Raw genomic sequence first — 18,938 nt, 5'->3', positions numbered from 1 at the left:
ATACATTTTTGCCAATTATTTGAATCAACACTGTTATTTTTGTTTGTTACCAATCTGAGGAGCCAACTGACCCCTTAAAAATACCTATGTGTTATAATGGGCGGAGAAGATCCAAATTCAGACAGGCATGTCAAGTTGCCAGTTTTCAGTGGGGACAAGGGAAGTAACAAAAGACGCTGCTTTTACATATTAGAGAAAGGAATTGAATAACGGGTAACAAAAACAAAGTACAAAAAATGCAGTCACAAAGTCTTACTATTCATAAAAGAGATGTCCAGGGTTCTTAGAGAGTGGTGCAGACGTTGGAGTACAGTTTGTTACGTCATTAAATCCTTCAGTTTAATGCACATCAGGTGCACCCAATCAGGTAATCAGTCCCCCAGCGCCATCTAGTGGTGTTGGCACGCCACAGATTGAGAGATATATACTTTATTGATCCCCGCAGGGAAATTCACATAGATTGGGCCTTTTTTCTGCAACTTTTAGGTAAGATTAAACAAAGAAATGAAACAAAAACAAAACACAATTATTTTATTGTTTGTAAACCTGACAGAACTAATAACAAGTGGTCATTGATGTTTACAAACCCTGTTATTTGTGTTTATTTGAGTTATAAACATCTGCCATTTAAGATTATTTTTCAAAGGGAATATATCTTTAAAGTTCTAACTGATCGAAAACATATCAATAACTTGCAAACAGGGAATTAAGAAAACGGCATTAATACCTTAAAATGCTTTAAATGTAACAATGAGAAGAGTATTGATACCAGCCCTGTTTTATGTTCATGCAATTTTAAGGAAAATTGTCACATTGTTGGTTTGCCATTAAAAATTCATTTTTGGAGGGAGGCTACTTTACAAGACATTGGTTTAATTTTGATCACAACTCATGACCATTGCAAAAAAATGGTTTGCACAGGGAAACTTTGGGATAAGTTTGGCAATCGGTCTGGTATTTAAACCAGCTCAATTTTCTCTGGATAACTTATATTCGTAATTTAATCAACTAACTTTTCAAGATGTCACAGGTCGTTTCTTGGTCAGGCAGAAGGGAGTCGATCCAGAGGAGGTGGGTCAGGGAAACGTACTTGTGGAAAACAAAACAAGCACAGGAGACAGTCTCAAGCTGGAAAAATTACCTTTCGAGGCATAAGATTGAAGGTAGCAATAATAGAGTCCCATTGACTCGCTGGAACCAGAACCACAACGTTGGACAACAAGACCAAACTAGAGGCGAGGAAGTGGTAGGTCTTATTCATTTTCTTTTTTTTTTACCCAATGGTGGACTTCTGGCAGCATGCATTAGCCTTTCAGTCTACAACCCTGTCAAAGCAAACTGCATAAGCAGTACGCAGACTGCTTAGGATTAATAAAATAATAATAATAAAAATGGCTAGCTTGTGCCCGAGAAGCTATTTGGCACCCAACAAAACTGAGTTAGCAAGGTAAGGTCTACTTGAGCATCAGCTAGGCAACGCCCGTAGCAACCGCTTTTCAACCTTTGTAAAGTTCGGCTCCAGTAGTAAATAAGTATTTTTATCAGGTATAGTTTTCTGGTTGGCAGCACGGCGGCGCAGTGGTTAGCGCTTGTACGGCACAGTTCATGTCATGGGAACCTGTCGTGGGTTCAAATCCAGCTCCAGACTTCCTGTGCGGAGTTTGTAAGTTCTCCCCGTGCTTGCGTGGGTTTTCATCCGGGCACTCCGCTTTCCTCCCACGTTCCAAAAACATGCATTTCAGGTGAATTGGCTGGTCCAAATTGTCCCTAGGTGTGAATGAGCGAATGAGTTGTCTGTCCCTGTGTGCCCTGCGATTGGCTGGCAACCAGTTCAGGGTGTCCCCTGCCCACTGCCCGGAGATGGCTGGGATGGGCTCCAGCCCCCCGCGACCCTAATGAGGATAAGCGGTACGGCTGATGAGATGAGATAGTTTTCTGGTTAGAATACTCGCTTAAAATTGAATCATTAGGCACAATTCTGAAGGCAAATGTTATGACGTCATTCATTATTTTGACAGATTAACAGATCAGACCTAAAACATTTATTAAATTTCTGTCCTTTTCATGTCCTCTGGAATCCAGTAAGCAAGAGAAGAGAAAAAGGATACAATGCAAAAGTTAAAGTTTTCTAAAGTGGTATCAAACATTCTTTCATATTCTGGTCAGGGGGTGGTGGGCAGGGTTCCCACAGCTTTAACCAAGTTAAATTAAAGACTCTTAAAATAATTTGTTAATACCTTTTTAAATGAAATTCAGGATCTAGACAAAAAAAAAGACAAATGAAACACACAAAACAAAAACAAAAAAGTATTTCTTGCGCACATGTTTTGTGCCTCGTACACATTACCAGGCACAGCTTATGGCTATAGCAAGAAACGGTAATGGAACAGCCCCTTCTTTCTAAAACAGACTTTTCCAATGTCCAAAGTAAACGTCTCTGTCCTAAGTTACTATGTCTATTGTGGGCAGACACAAGATGCGTCTGCGCTAAAAGGCCCGACTGAAACTACATAACCCTTTTGATAGTTCTGTTATAGTTGACACGCCATGCTGCCACAAAATTAAATCAGTGTATTATTAAAGAAGACAATTGATACATGTTATTTAATCTTTTGAGTTCAAACAAATGTACATCTTGTGTTCACATTTTTAGGACTTTTGAAAATTAGATTCAAGACATTTTTAATGCCAATTAAGGCCTCATTTTTAGAATAATGAATTCAATTTCTTTTAAGACTTTTCAAAGATCTGCGGGAACCCTGCTGGGGCTCAGCTCGGGTGACTTTGGGTTGTCAGTCAATTGAAGAGCATGTTATCAAACATTCTTATCAAAATGATAAACTACCAGTCTTGACATTTTCTATATATCACCAATTGACTGCTTGTCTTAAGCAGATAGATGGCTGCAGGTTAAACATCAAATCTGCAATTCGCCATGAAACCTGCTCAAAGTTAATGTCAGTGTGAACAATAAATTGCAAACATTTGACTGTTGTGATCAAATATATTTAATAAATTATACAATCTTAAATGAATCTTAATGATGAGAAGTTCATTAACTTATTCACCCCTAGTAAAAATGTTACATCTATAACAGTCTTTGGCAATAGATAAGTTTAAAAAACCTTGCCCTCGGATCAATGCCAAAACGAATGCCTTTTTAAGACAAAGCACACACAAATTAACTGTGGAAACTCTTTAAAAAAGAAAATTACCGTAAATTCTGTTACTTTTTAACTGTACCTTTTAAACATTGAAGCTTATAGTACGATATAGCTTATTCTTTATGTTTTTGTGTGGCGAATGTTAGTGAGGAACTGCAACTTCTAATGCCCGCCCTTCCTGAGGATCTTCCCAACTAAGGTGACATCAGGGCCCCGCGTCAGCGCTCCCTGTGTGGCAGCCTGTTCCTGGCAGGCAGGTGGCAGAATCAGCGGGGAAATGTCCAGTACAGAAAATTAACACATTATGCCTTTCCTAATCCACTAGCGCAGCAGTCAATTTTTAATTAAATTGGGATTGCGACAAAAACAGTCTAAATACAAAACTCAATGTCCTGTACCGACTAAAATTAGAAGCCTTTACAATCACGACTGCCTGTACACATGAGCCATGCAACTGATCTTAAACTCTCCCATCCCTTGCGCACATAACAAATTGACAGAAAGGAGACCAAGTATTGATACTAGCTGTACTACCATATAAAAAAAACGTTACCTATGCCAACACTAGTTACGAACTAAGGAGGCGGACACAATATTTATCAGGCTGACAGTTATTGGACTGATATCTCAATATTGCGTCAGTTTTCGGCTCGTTAAGAAAAATATACGCAATAATTTGTCACCTATTGCCAGGCTAAAATATTGTCAACCGGTAGTACTTTTTAAAAAAAGATTCCATGCACCTATGTATAACAATTTTTATGTAGTAGTAGTAGCAGCAATACTTTGTCTCGTCTCTATCACCTTATCATTTGCGTAAGGAATGGGAGAACTTGAAATCTGTCGCATCACTTAGCTTGTGTACATCCTGGTGTGATCGTACAGTGTTCGGAATTTTAGTCAGTAGAGTACATCAAGTTTTGTTTATAAGAGGTTTTTGTCACACATACTTGCGTATTTGTTAATGCCAATTTAATTCATATTGTAAGATGCGGGACTTGATTCAAATGGACAGCTGCAGACAAGAGTATGCAAACGAGTGTCTTAATCGCAGCAACCTGTGTTGTTTTTCTGTACTAGACATTTCCCCGGCGATTTATTTTTAGAATTCAAGAAATGGCCATGAATGAGTTCATTGTTATGGCTTCACTGCATCAAGAACATAAATAAAGTTGAGTCTCTTCTTTAAATTTGAGCATGAGTTGTTTTTGTTGTGTGAGCCGTCGTTCGGAATTACCTGAGAATTAGGAAAACAATCAAAATAGCCAAGGCCTGATTTATGGTCCTCATTATTCTTTGGTATTTGTAAAATATGAGAATTTAATCCTCATTCGGAAAAGCAGCTACATTGGCGAGAGCTGGGATGAGCTTCTTGTACACGTCAATGCCCCTCAGGAAGACGCTTTCGTTCAGAAACTCATTGTGGTCGTGCAGCAGGATGGGAGTGTTGTTCATCGGGGAGAAGCCGATGGCGGGAATTCCCACCTGGAGGGACATGAAATGGGGAGGGAGAAGAAAAGAAATCACAGACTTGCTAGAAAACCAGACGGAAGCTGGAGAAATACTCACAGCACGGATGAAACGGCTGTCAGTGGCAGCAGGAAATATTTCCTTCTCCAGAGTCATATTCCTGCAACAGGCCATTTTTAATACAAAATATAATGGGCCGAATTTCACCAAGCACATAAATACAATCAATATTGTCACCTAGTTAAGATGAGCACAACAAACTGTAAAAACTACTACTGTGAATATGCACATACATATCATTCAACATTAACATATATATATATATATATATATATATATATATATATATGTATCTTTTTTTTAACGTTTTTTCCTTTGTACATTTATTTTACATGCACTTAAATTTTGTTATACTATTGTGTAATGACAACAAAGCCATTCATTCAATATGGATTTGTGAAAATGAAACATACAAAAGGTATTAGGCAACATTGATAATTATCTAATTGAACTTTAAAAAAGTAGAAGCAGGTGAGGATGTCCCTAACCTGTAATCATGGAAAAATCAAATCAATATATATTAAATGGTTATATTCATTTGATGCGAGTTGTTTCTCATTTAACTTTTGTGTCAAAAAAAATCTGATTTTGTTTTTTAAGAATCTATCAATTTAGAATTATAAATATCATTAATACAATCGCCATAAATTCCGGACTATAAGCCACGACTTTACAATGATGCGGCTTATTTATGAATTGGTTTCTAAAGGCCGCAGTAAAAATGAGATTTAGACATGTGGAAAGTATGTGTCAAGGAAGACGCAAGTTTAATGTTACTTCGGGCTTTGTGCATGAATAAAATGAGCATGAGCAGACTCTCATCATGGAAAAGGTGTCAATCAAAAGGGGAATGCTAACTATCATATTGGGATTAATTTTACCAGTCTTTTTATTTGTAAACAGAAATAATTCGGCAAAACGAGTGGATTACAAGAAGCGGCCCACTGGCGGGCCATTACGGGGTTGTTGTTTTCCCTGGGTGCAGCTTATAATCAGGTGCGCTCTATAGTCCGGAATTTATGGTAGTATCTTGAGCATCTACAGATGCAGAGTGAGACACGCAACTTTCTTGCCTCATGGCAGAGGGCGATGGTGAGACCAAGGATTCTGATGTGGCTCACACCTCAACATTTGATTTTGGACAATGGGAGTAAGATTTCTCCCTTTGTCACTGTTGTTTTATTCGTTTTCTGGGTGTAACTTGGCTAACAGAGGGCAAAAAAAACAATTTTACAAAAAAATGGTTTGACTGCTTTTGCTTAGCTGCAAAGAGATAGAGTTCCTCATATGACGCCTCTTTCTAGCTCAAAGTGGATGGTCATGCTGAAATTCAGGGAAATTCAGCAGTGTGCCAGAGATGTTAGAAAATGGGGAAAGAAAAAAAACAGTCGTCCTGAAAGACAAATAATGCCAAATACAGCATGACCAGGAAAACAACTCTTTGGTGTATCTGATGATGAATAGGACTTTGAAGGACATGAAATGAATATTGTGAATGTTATTTTGGTGTTGTGTTCATAGTTTACGATGTCAACAATGTTTGCCACATACAATGCTTAGTTTGAAGAAGGAAAAACTAAAACAAAACTTCATACAGATTTCTCATCTAAAATTAGGGGTGTGCGTTACACACAATCAAATACGGAATTTATAAATCTGACTCTGCCTCCCCAGACATCAACCTCACCGAACTGGTTAAAAGTGTTGATCTTGCCTACCAAATTTTACATATTGGGGCGGCAATAGCTCAGGAGGTAGAGCGATCGTTTTAGGATTAAGGGATCCCAGTTCGAATCCCGGCTTGTCCGTGTTACATGCCAAAGTGTCCTTGGGTAAGACACTGAACCCCCAATACCCCCAATAAGCAGGTTAGCGCCTTACATGGCTGCACAGATCACGGCCGTTATTGGGAAATGTGAAGCACAATGTAAAGCGCTTTGGGAAGTCATTGACTTGAAAAGCGCTATATAAATGCAGATCATTTCATTTCATAGTGTCACACAGGTTTTGTCCTAGGTTGAACATGCACCTTACATTTCTCTGCAGGCTTGACTAAATGCACGCCACCAGGGGTCGCTCTCTTCAGTGGATGTGATGTTCTGGTTCATGTGTTTCTGCAAAAAAAAAAAAATTAGATTCCGGCAGATTATAAAGCTTTTACACAATAGCGATCACAAATTTAAGAGGCAGCGTATTCACCTGAGCGAACTTGTATGTGACATCATCGCCTGCTTCTTTACACCAACCTTTAATCACTTCCTCAAACTCCTGATGACATAAAACGTGTTAGGTTGAAGTAAAGAATTACTAAACCCCTGAGAATGTGCGAAAAAAACCTCGATACTTTGTGCTTCAGTTGTCCCTTGTTCACTGTTTCATAGATTTTAAATTGAATTGTTTTTATTGTCATTAATAGGAACGTATTGTGCATTTTACTCTGAGCAGACAGCAAACAGCAAATGCTATCATGGAGGCAGGTTAGGGAGGGCTATGTGTGTTGGGTGGTGGTGACAGTCTGCTTGGGTGACTGTGATAGGCTGTTGCACACTGTCAGTCAAACAGGTGCATGAGTCAATGTGTTTATCCAAAAAAGACTAGGAAGCATGGCGACCACTAGCTTTTAGCGACTTGTTAAAACGAAAAGAAATTCAGCAATCAAATCGAACTTATAGGAAAGTCAGAAGATCGCAAAGTAATGGTTATCACCAGCATGTCCGTGACTCTGGGACTGAAGCAGCGTCGGGAGAGAAGGCTGCAGGTCCAACCTACTGATATGTAAATAGTCAGCCCTACTGAGCCTGTGTCTTACCAACGCCAGACCCATTACCCATGAAACGGATGACCTAGGGCTACAAATCATAGGGAACTGCTAAGTTCGGGACGGTTGTATTTTAATCATAGCGGAGACCTTGCTCATCTTGACGTTAACTGATGCTAGCGTGAAGCTAGCCAGCTGCTTTCTAAATCACTTTCTTGCATAGAAAGGAAAAGCACTCCAGTTTTGTTGTACTTTTGTATAATTGCAATAAAGACCAATAATTTAACAGCAATCCTGAAATTTGTATTTGAAGATCTATATTATTTTGTTACAGTTGTATACACTGGCTTTTATGAAGGTGCTACGTTACTTAGCGGATTTTTGCTTATCGCGGGTGGTTCTGGTCCCCATTCACCACAATAACCGAGGGATTACTGTCAACACTCACCTGTAGATTTACAGTCGGTGGGATCCGCAGGTCAAAGCTAACGTCCATTTCCGCTGGAATGACGTTATAGGCCACGCCACCTTTCACCATGGTCATATTCACCGTGGTGACATCACCGAGTGTGAAACACTGGCTTGTGTTGAGCCTGGAATCGACATACACACGATGAAAATAGTATATCCTTAGCAACAAACACAATTGTATTTTGGGCGATAGGAGTAAGGCTTTCCCCTTTTGTGTCACTGTTGTCCCATTCGTTTTCATTTAGCACACCTGAACTATAATACACCACAGGAAATGGTTCCCCAAGGACACTAGAGTTGAAAAGATCCAACCAACCAACTATACATCATTTAACATGTTATTTTCACACTAAAACCCAAGGGGGTGCTCTAAGCCTGTGATGACAATTTCATCCTTCACTTGTTGTGTGTGGGACAATTTTCAAAGTGGATGCAGGAAACAGATTATCATTTACCTCCCAAATTGGAGTTGTATACCGGTAAAAGTGACAGAGAGGATGAAAATTTCACTAAGATATGCACTTACGTATAACTTTAGATTACCAATTTGGACCGGCCAATTAACCTGACACGCATGTTTTTGAAATGTGGGAGGAAACCGGAGTGCCCGGAAGAAACCCACGCAAGCACGGGAGAACATGCAAACTCCACACAGGAAGGTTCGATCTCAAGACGTCAGATCTTTGCCGCGAACGCGCTAACCACTGCGCTGCTGTGCTGCCCAGTCTAAACCAATTGAATACAATAGTCTGTAATATTAGTTTGCAATAGTCTTTGATCTGTGCAGCCCTTTGAGACTCTTTCTGAATAATGGGTATACAAATAAACATGACTTGACAACTTATATAAAAATGAGCTTCATACGAAAACGTCAACTCTTACCTGTGTTTCTCCTTTTCTCTGAAACCCAAGAAAGAGTTGATGATATGGCGCTGCAAAAGAGACAACCTGAGTTTTTTATGTCAGCTCGGACAAAAGCAAACACAAAACTCGGGACCTCACCAGCTTCTCAGCTGCTGTATTCTCCACAAATCTTGATCCATGACCGGGACTCCCTGGACAGTGGATTGTAATCCCTGCAAAATTGTCAAAAGATGCACTCTTTTGATTTAATATCAAGTTCACTGATTTCTATTTAATTTGAATTAACATTTTTTACTCACACCATGGATTCCTTTCTCCGTAAAAGACAGTGAAAGCATTGCCGGGGTTTGCTAGACCTAGGGAACACATGCGGAATATACAGGGTGTTTAAAAAAATGTTATATCCTGCGAGATGTCAATATCACCGTAAGTATATGATAAAGGCAAATGAAATTAAAAGGTATTAATGTTGAAGATCATTACATTTATTCTTCCAAATCTAAATGAGATATTCAAAAGCATATGTATTATCCTGCCAAACACTCTCAAGCATATCTTGAGTAAGTCTCCAGCAGATTACCCTTTTTTATTTCTGTATACAAATGATCTGCTCGTGAGATAGTACATCAAAACATTTATGTATCCATCCATCCATCCACCGCTTATCCTCAGTAGGGTCGCGGGGGTGCTGGAGCTATCTTCAGGCAGTGGGCAGGGGACACAGACAGACAACTTACTCGCTCATTCACACCTAGGGACCGGCCAATTATGCATGTCTTTGGAATGTGGGAGGAAACTGGAGTGCCCGGAGGAAACCCACACAAGCATGGGGAGAACATGTAAACTCCACACAGAAAGGTTTGATCTCATGACCTCAGAACTGTGCACGCACGCACTAACTGCTGTGCCGCCCTGCTGCCCAAAAAAAACCATATGTATAATGGTAATTATTAGTAATCAAAGGCTATCATTCTATTAAATGGCCTGTAGAGTAAACTATAAGAATGGGGGGTATTTCCACAGAAATTGATGCAACAATGATAAATATCTATATTCTATCTCTTAACTTACACAACATTTGTGCATTTTTGGCAGCACCAAGTATCAAAAGTGTTGAAATTATTTTATGGAAAATTATAGAAGTCAAATACAATTCGGTTAAAAAAATAAAAGTATTTTAAAGATTATAAAGAGTACCTAATCATAAGGTGGACTTCCAAAAGATTTTCTTATATTAATTGCACCCGTTGATAAGGTGCACCTGCAAAAACAGTCTTCCATGGAATTTTTGTATAAAGTTTTTACTCAACACCTAACTGTAAGGTGAATTAAATAAAAACTGATTTAAGAATTATAATTGCATCCCAAAAATATTCTTCGGGATATTAAAATATCTTTTTTTATATAACAAAAACCAACATAAAAAACCTGTTTTGACTGCTAAAATGATTTCTTCATAAATGGTTACGTATGTGAGCATTTCATTGTAATTATGAATTTCCAATTTATTTCACCTCTTTCTAAAATATAAGAGTTATAATGCACACTGGCCAATTTCCAGCAAATTTCTAGTTTGTGTTTTATGTGCGCCTCGAGGTACTACAATAGAATGGGCCTTCCTGCCAGTGATGACAACGTAGTGAACATTGTTTTCGACGATAAAACACATAAGACTCCAGCATAAACAATCTAATCACGTAATACAGACTGAAAAGGGAAAAAGAGAATATGCAAAAATATTTATGAGACAGTGCTTGGAAGCCTGGCCTAAATTGTAATTGCAATTTTCTTTCGTAATAATAGTGCAACGAGAAGCAGTGTAGCATAACAACAGTGCAATTAAAAGGAGTGAAATTATATTAAGCAGAATACCCATTTTTCAATACAACCGGCAAGATATGGCCTCGGGGAAGAAACTAAATTTGCAACTAGGATAATTATGTGAAATGATTAGAGGAGCAAAGGGACGCATGACAAATTTAGCACCCTGGTGACACATTAACCATTTTTATTTCCCTATAATATGTAACCAATCATGCTCAGGGGTGTTTCCTTTAAATGTCAGCTATTTACCTTCATCTAGGGCAAAGCCAATGTTTAGTTTCTGGAATTCGGGATGAGTCACAAATGTTTCCATGCCTTTCTCGCCTCCAATTTCCTCGTCTGCAAGACAAAAAAACAAAATGAAGTTCTTAGAAATCTTAAAACCACATCCGAGGAAAGCCACAATGGAATCACCTACCGGGAACGAACGTTAAGTGCACGGTGCGCATGAATCTTTGCCCCTCGGCCTTCAGCCGTCTCACAGCCTGGATATACCTGCATGTACAATGCAAGGAGAAGACATCTGCAGGGGATTTTGTTATTACAGTGGTACGGAAACTGAAGAAGAGTAATCATTAAGTGTTGTCTGTAAAAAAGTTTACTGTGATGTCTCTACCCACTGTATTGTCACACATTTCATGTCCTGTGAGCCGCGGCCATAAATATTGCCTTCAGCATCTTTGATTGCGCTGAAAGCGTCGTACTTCCAGTGTTCCTGCGGAAAACAATGACGGATCTGCTTTTGGCTAGTCTTTAACAAAAAGGCCAATCAATGATTTATACGTGTATTCAGTGTATCCTCAATTGGGACTTTGTAAGGGATCAGACACTAAACAAAATGCAAAAGATGACACAAACAGTAAGCGGTTATCATCGTAGTCACTATTGAACAGGGTAATACCTGGAAAACTGGAACAACGTCGGTGTGGGAATTCAATAAAACAGATTTCAAATTTGGGTTGGTCCCTTGCCAAGTTAAGATGGACACCACTTTGCCTGGACAGACCTGTCACGAAAAAAAGAATTGTGCTTGCATAAACAATGTCATTGACAATTACAAGGGGGATTTACAAATAACACATTTGTAGGGGTGTCCTGCTCGGATAAAGATATCAGATATTGGCCTTAAACTAGGGCAAAAAACAACTAATCTCTGATATTGGCCCTTACAGACGCCGCCCTACTTACGAATAGGATGATTGTAAGTTGGATTTTGTTCTTAAGTTGCTTTAGTGATATACTTTGAATGTTTAAGGTTTATATAAGTATGTTTAAGGCTTGCATAAGTAACCTGCATTGCTTTGTATTAAAAAAATAAAATAATATATTCTATGAAGACAAAGTTGAGTTTAACTTACTTTTGGAAGATGAGCTTCAAGAGGTCCTCCTTTGTGGTAAAAAGTGGCTGAATAAAAGCAATCCAACCATTTTCTCAACCACATCAATCTTACTTATTCCACTTTCATTTCTAAAGAAACGGCTCGCCTCTTCTTTACGCTTTACACCAACCATATTGAATGGATGCACGAGATATTGAACAATAAAAATGTCAAAGTTCTTAGCGCGCTATAGATAGTATAGACATAGACAGTATAGAATGTTTACACACGAACTAGGAAGAGGAAGCGGATTTTTTTTCCCGGGTGGATGCTGGGTGACGTCTCACAGCGTCACACGCTCGTAGCGGCGGAAAGAAGCACTACAGTAATGTCCTCTACATGGAAAAATGTGCACACAATGCAAAGTCTAACTTACAGCAATGTCGGGATATTTTTCGACATCCCGAAGTAAATGTTCGTATCGTTTTACGTAGGTCGAATGGTTGTAAGTAGGGTAGCGTCCGTATATACAAGCAGCCCATTCGCTTTATGACTGGGCGAAGTTTAGTAGGGGACTAAAAATCTTGTTGATAATGTTACGTGAACAGGATCATCCAAATGGAACAAATCATCCAGATTCAAACTACAGTACTTTGCGGCCAACTTTGAATTTAGGAAAAAAAACAAAAAAAAATTATCGGGTTAATCCTACTCAATAGTTAACTTTTTGTATTAAGTTAAGTTTTAGGAAAATGTCAAAATGACGTAAAAAATTTCAGTTAATCCAGCAGCTGAAAATATTGAAGCGCACCTTAGTTAGGCACATACAAATGAATTCAAAATTTTACTCTCAACCCGTTTGCTATGTCTTTATAGTAATATATGAAATCAACACAGCATGATTCATTTTCTGAACGTGCAACTGACAAAATGTGAGATTCTATAAACACACCTCAATCTTCTTGATCGGCAGTCCAAGTTCCCCTGCGATCCGGTCCAGAAAGCTTAGTGCACCGTCTATAAATAAGTCCAAACGAACACAGTCAAGATCAGGTTTGTTCTTGCACTTGCTGTTATCATTTTACTTAACATTTTCTCTCAACTGGGGTGCTCTTTAAGCAGGGTTCGAAATGTATATGAGTTTTTTTTCTCAAAGTTTCTTCATTCTTCTCATGTTGAGTTTTTTGAGTTTTTCCTTGCCTTCATGTAGGTTTTAGATCAGGTGTAATAATAGTCTGCAGTTTGCAATAATCTCTGGTCTGTGCAGCCCTTTGTGATTAAGGGGTATACAGATAAGAAAAACTTGACTTGACTTTACCAGTACCGCATTGTTTTAAAATCATCATCAAGCTGACATCAGGTCAAGTCATCTAGTATTTTTTTCGTTGCATGTTTTTTTCTTCACAATGGAGGATTACCTATCTATTGATGTTTTTATTTAAAAGGAGCAGTGCATAGGCTTTGTTTATAAATGAGGACAGTAAAATATGTATGCTTTGGTCTGTATATTTGTTTCTTGCTCTGCCAATCAAATAACAAATACGATGTAGGTTCATTTTCTTACAAAATTACACAAACCTCTCCGCACGTCACTGATATTAAGTTATCAGATCTCCTGATGGTAGCCAATACCAGTATTGGCTGGCTTCTCGTGTCCTTTTAACAGTGGCGGGGCATAAATTACACACCTAGACCTTCAGTGGGATCAATCAACTAAACCTTGAATAACTATTTTATGGCCAAAAAACAATAACTGCAGCTACAGACACAAAACAAAAACATAATCAATAATAACCTTTAAAAAAATTGCAATATTATTTTGGAATATATCCTAATTTTACTCACCAAAAATAATTCTTATTTGCACAAAATCTACCCTCCTTTCTTTTCTCAAGATTTCAATGACTTGTTCATATTATGTGAGTTTCATTTCGATCAAGAAGTCATTTTCTATCGCTACCAAAGCTAATGCTGAAAGTCCAGCCTGTCTTATTGTATTTCTGACATCGTTTTTTTTCTGATTTAAGGCAAAAAAAGTCTATTTGACAGAAGTAGTGGACACAGGGATTTGTCTTCATGTTTTCGCTTTAATACATCTCTTACTACCCACTAGCCAATTTTATTTTCTGAGACCGGTGACGTTTCCCAAAGCCCTCCAGCAGGCGCAGGGACCACCAACTGGAAATCTGATTGGCTAACCCAACAGATTTATAGGACACTGCAGTTATCAATCAGGGCCTTTAGAAGTCTTTGTGAAGGATTCTGGGTTGTGAAGGATTCTGAGCAGATTACTGACCTATTTAATAAGTATTTATGGATAAAATTAAAAAAGATCACGATTCTGACATTTTTTACGCCAGCGGAAAAGTATTTAACAAACAGGAATGGTAAGTTGTCATAAAAAAGTACAATATTTTGGAAGAATATTATTTAAGTTAGATTTTGTATTGTGTGCAACTTTTTCCGGGTACAGAAATTTTCTGTACCCGGAAAATTTCTGTAGTACTTCTTTCCACCACTACGGCGTGTGGTGGCGCTGTGAGAGGTCACCCAGCGTCTAACCTGAAGTAAAAAATAAAAATCTGCTTCCTCTTCCTAGTTTGTGTGTAAACATTCTATACTGTATCTCCAGCTTGCTAAGAACTTTGACATTTTGTTGTTTAATAAATATCTCGTGCATCCAATATGGCCAGTGTGAAGTGTAAAGAAGAGGCGAGTCGTTTCTTTTGAAATGAAAGTGGAATAAGAAAGCTTGATGCGGTTGAGAAAATGGTTGTAACGCTTTTTCTCGGCCACTTTTTACCACGGAGGAGCTCATCTTCCAAAAGTAAGCTAAACTCAACTTTATCTTTATAGAGCATATCATTTTATGATTTTTAATATTTTAGTACAAAACAATACTGGTTACTTATTCAAGCCTTAAACATACTTATATAAACCTTAAACATACAAAAAATAGCACTGAAACAACTTAAGAACAAATTTAACTAACGATCGTCCGGAACCGAACTCGTTCGTAAGTAGGGCAGCGTCTGTACATTGTAACTATTCATTTATATATATATATAATTATATTTTGACCATTTTTGAAATGTCCCCCCGAGCGCAAACTTCACTAAAACGACTTCGAATTTAGTTTTTGGAGGAAAGGAGCAGAAAAGCACGTAGCATTTGTATAACTTTGAAGAAACCACTTGTGGGCAAGTTGAAATATTGGAAATATTATCATTGCCCGGCATTGAATGACACCCTCCTCACTGAAACGTCTATAAAACGACTTCGCCTTTTCTTATGAATTGATAGACACGCAAACGAGCTGATTTAATTGCGATTAACCAATGATTCAAAACATGAATCTCCTGACTATCAAATGTATTGACAACTTTTATGCACTCACCATAAAGCTGAATGACCTCAACAATTTCTTTGGTAGGTTCGAGGCACAAAACAGCACCCCTGCAGTGAAAGCGGCTCCAAATCAGGACGAAAGAGCACTCCACCTGGACTCATCTGACGTGAGGAAGACCCTGAGAAGGGTCAACACAAGGAAGGCTCCAGGCCCGGACAACATTCCGGGGCGGGTACTTAGGGAGTGCGCCGATCAGCTGGCTTGTGTACTAACAGACATTTTCAACACCTCGCTAGACCAAGCCAAAGTACCATCATGCTTCAAATTTGCCAACATCATCCCAGTGCCAAAGAAAACCCAGATCTTATCACTCAACGATTACCGGCCCGTTGCACTGACTCCTATCATAATGAAGTGCTTCGAGAGACTGGTTAAAGAGCACATCACCTCCAGTCTCCCCTCTTCATTCGACCCCTTTCAGTTTGCCTACAGGACAAACCGCTCCACCAGGGATGCCATCTCCTCTGCGCTTCACCTGAGCCTGACACACCTAGAGGAGAAGAACACCCATGTGCGGATGCTGTTCCTGGACTTCAGTTCAGCATTCAACACCATCATCCCACAACATCTGGTAGACAAAATGGGGCTTCTGGGTTTCAACACCCCCCTGCGGAACTGGCTGCTGGACTTCCTCTGTGACAGACCCCAATCTGTGCGGATAGGTCAGAACAGTTCAGATGTCATCTACCTCAGCACGGGCTCCCCCCAAGGCTGCGTCCTAAGCCCCTTGCTGTTCACCTTGATGACACACGACTGCGTCCCTAGGTCCGCCACAAACCACATCGTGAAGTATGCTGACGACACAACGGTGGTGGGCCTCATCAGGGATGACAACGACCTGGCCTACAGAGAGGAAGTGGAGCAGTTGGTGGGCTGGTGCAAGGACAACAGCCTGGTCCTGAATGTTGACAAGACTAAAGAGATCATTGTCGACTTTAGGAAAAACCAGCCCAACCATGCCCCACTTTGCATCAACAACAAGGCTGTGGAGGTTGTCAGCAGTATCAAGTTCCTAGGGGTGCACATCACAAACAAACTCACCTGGTCCGTGAACACTGCATCTCTGGTTAAGAGGGCACAGCAGCGCCTGTACTTCCTGCGGAGGATGAGGAGAGCCCACCTGCCCCCACCATCCCTCATCACTTTCTACAGGGGCACCATAGAGAGTATCCTGACCAGCTGTATCTCTGTGTGGTGTGGAGGCTGCAGCGCTACCGACTGGGGTAGTGTGAGGAGGGTAACGAGGACAGCGGAGAAAATAATCGGGACTACACTTCCCTCCATTCAGGACATTGGCCAGAAGCGCTGCTTATCCCATGCTAAGAACATTACCGGGGACCCCTCTCACCCCCATCATTCACTCTGCTAGCCTCTGGGAAGAGGTACTGCAGTGTGCGGTGCAGGACCACCAGGCTCCGCAATAGTCTAGTCCCCCTGGCCATTAGACTGTTAAATGGTCAATCTAACATATAGTTAACTTAAATCTAAACGGCTGCTAATTTGACTTTTGCACTAGTGGCAGTTTTTTTTTTTTTTTTTTTTTTTTTTTTTTTTTTTTTATAGCTTGCCACTCCTTGCACATTTGATCTCTGCACTATTGTTACTTACAGTGTTATTACTTACAGTGTTATTGTTTACAATATAATGGTACTGTGTACCTGACTTGTTAACCTGACTGCCCATCTTGCACATCTGGTTAGCGTCTCTTCTTGCACTATCGGCACTATGGTAAATAACACAATACAGCTTTATTTATATCTGTACACTGAAGGACACTGAGGGAAACTGTGGGAGTCAGATCCATCGACATTTCGTTCTGTATACACGTGTACTAGAATGACAATAAAGTAGATCTGAATCTGAATCTGAATCTGAATAAAGGAGAAATTAACTGTCAACTTGTCAATATGTATAAAATGGGAGAAAAACGTTCACATTGTAAGGTGTCATTTCGCCAAAGTCAATGTTTTCAACTCGCTCAAATGGATTAATATAGAAGGTGCAATATCTCTGTGCTTTATGGTTCTATTACATTCCCCAAAATTTGAGATACGGAGTTGTTTTAATAATGTTTGTGCGAGGGGGGACATTTCCTGCTAGGGGGACAAATTTCAGCACAACACCAACTGTAGTTTGCCCACCCTGGATCGGGGTGCTCAGCACCCCCAAGCTCTGAATCTTAAATCGCCCCTGCTCATGATTTAAGTATGTCATATCATTATCGATGCGGGTGGCACGGCGGATGAGTGGTTAGTGCGTCAGCGGCACAGTTCTGATGTCATGGGATTAAAACCAGTTACCAGCCTCCCTGTACGGAGTTTGCATGTTTCCTCCAACATTCCAAAAACATGCATGTCAGGTTAAGTGTCCGGTCCAAATGGTCCCTAGGTGTGAATGAGCGAGTGTGCCCTGCGACTGGCTGGTAACCAGTTCATGGTGTCCCCTGCCCACTGCCCGAAGATAGCTGGGATGGGCTCCATCACCTCCGCCACCCTAATGGGGATAATTGGTGCAGATAATGGATGGATATCATTATTGATGATTACTCAACATAGCTATTTGTCCCTGTCTGAAAACAATCTACCGATAATGCCTTCTGGTGTCTGTTGGGTGAGATATTCCCATTTTCGGGTTCCAAACTGACCATAATCTGGTTCTGGATGAACAGTCCTGAGGCAGAGGTACTCTCTGAACAGGCTGACGGAAGGATCTTCTCCTTGGGGGGACTTTGGTCCACCTGCTAGCCCGGGACCCTCGTCTTTGTCAGGTAGCATCGTGACGTCCTGATTGACTGACACCTTGAAATACACAAACGTGCAACGCGGAAGCTAGTTTATGCTAAAGCTGATAGCCGTGCAGTTAACACTTGACAGAAAGAGTGAAACAACGAGTTGTGATTCATTCTTAGTTTTTTTCCTGCTGTTGTTTGGAAGTCTAAACAAGTACTCACCTCACAGCCTGATTGCCAATTCACAACAGAGTGTCTTTTCGGAGCAGGAGGAGAAAAAAGTTGGCACTTCTCGTGTAATGTTCATTCCAGAAGTACTATTGTGAACGGTGTTCTGCCGAAACCTCCTACCGTAGGCTAATCTGACAGCGATATTTTTTCTTATTAAATGAAAGTAGCAACTTTGAAATTCAGTTTTTTTCGCGAACTGAAATTTTACTCTTGATTTATGATCAAGTTTAGCATGCAAACATACAGTGCGTAATAACCGTAGTTAACAAACACCATAATAAAAAGCTACCGCAGAAAAACACGCCAGGCTTAAGAGCTACGTCACAACACGGTATTTTGAAGCAGTTAAAAAGCCGAATAAGACTAAATCAAAACGAAAATTGTAAGTGCCCTCCGTAGGAAATCGCAACGAGCTCTGTGCGCCTGCGCACGAGGCATTGGTAGGACGTCTCGGCAAGGTAGGACGTTTCGGCAGAACACCACACCGGGCATGCATTTCAAAATAAAACAAGTATGGTTTATTTCCAAATACAAATTCTATAAAGAAAAAAGAAGAGACAAAAAATAAAATTAAAAGGGCTTAACGTATCTTGTTAGTTCTGAATTAAAAAAACAAAACAATAAATAATGATAAAACGTG

The 18,938-nt window shown here is 39.8% G+C and overlaps 1 protein-coding gene across 2 annotated transcripts; it reads right to left on the bottom strand.

Annotated features, from left to right (window-relative positions):
- Window positions 1–2,984: 2,984 nt before the first annotated feature.
- Window positions 2,985–18,725, bottom strand: LOC148364145 (aminoacylase-1A-like). Of its 2 annotated transcripts, none has more exons than XM_088338259.1 (15): window positions 18,288–18,725; window positions 17,984–18,131; window positions 12,883–12,947; window positions 11,513–11,617; window positions 11,232–11,326; window positions 11,030–11,106; window positions 10,861–10,950; window positions 9,087–9,143; window positions 8,926–8,999; window positions 8,806–8,855; window positions 7,901–8,045; window positions 6,894–6,962; window positions 6,729–6,808; window positions 4,734–4,794; window positions 2,985–4,649 (listed from the first exon to the last, which is right to left on the bottom strand). In XM_088338259.1, the coding sequence occupies exons 2-15, from the start codon at window positions 18,111–18,113 to the stop codon at window positions 4,485–4,487; spliced, it is 1,263 nt and encodes a 420-aa protein (XP_088194385.1). In that variant the 5' UTR covers window positions 18,114–18,131; window positions 18,288–18,725; the 3' UTR covers window positions 2,985–4,484. The 2 variants fall into 2 exon arrangements, with proteins under 2 accessions (XP_088194385.1, XP_088194384.1); XM_088338258.1 differs by having other exon boundaries at window positions 17,984–18,137; window positions 18,290–18,723.
- Window positions 18,726–18,938: the final 213 nt, after the last annotated feature.

This window comes from Urocampus carinirostris, chromosome 6 (assembly GCF_059441175.1).
Source record: "Urocampus carinirostris isolate Australia breed hairy pipefish chromosome 6, RoL_Ucar_1.0, whole genome shotgun sequence".
Lineage (NCBI taxonomy): Eukaryota > Metazoa > Chordata > Actinopteri > Syngnathiformes > Syngnathidae > Urocampus > Urocampus carinirostris.
Note: the sequence above shows the minus strand (reverse complement) of the source record. Positions and strands in the feature narration are given on the sequence as shown.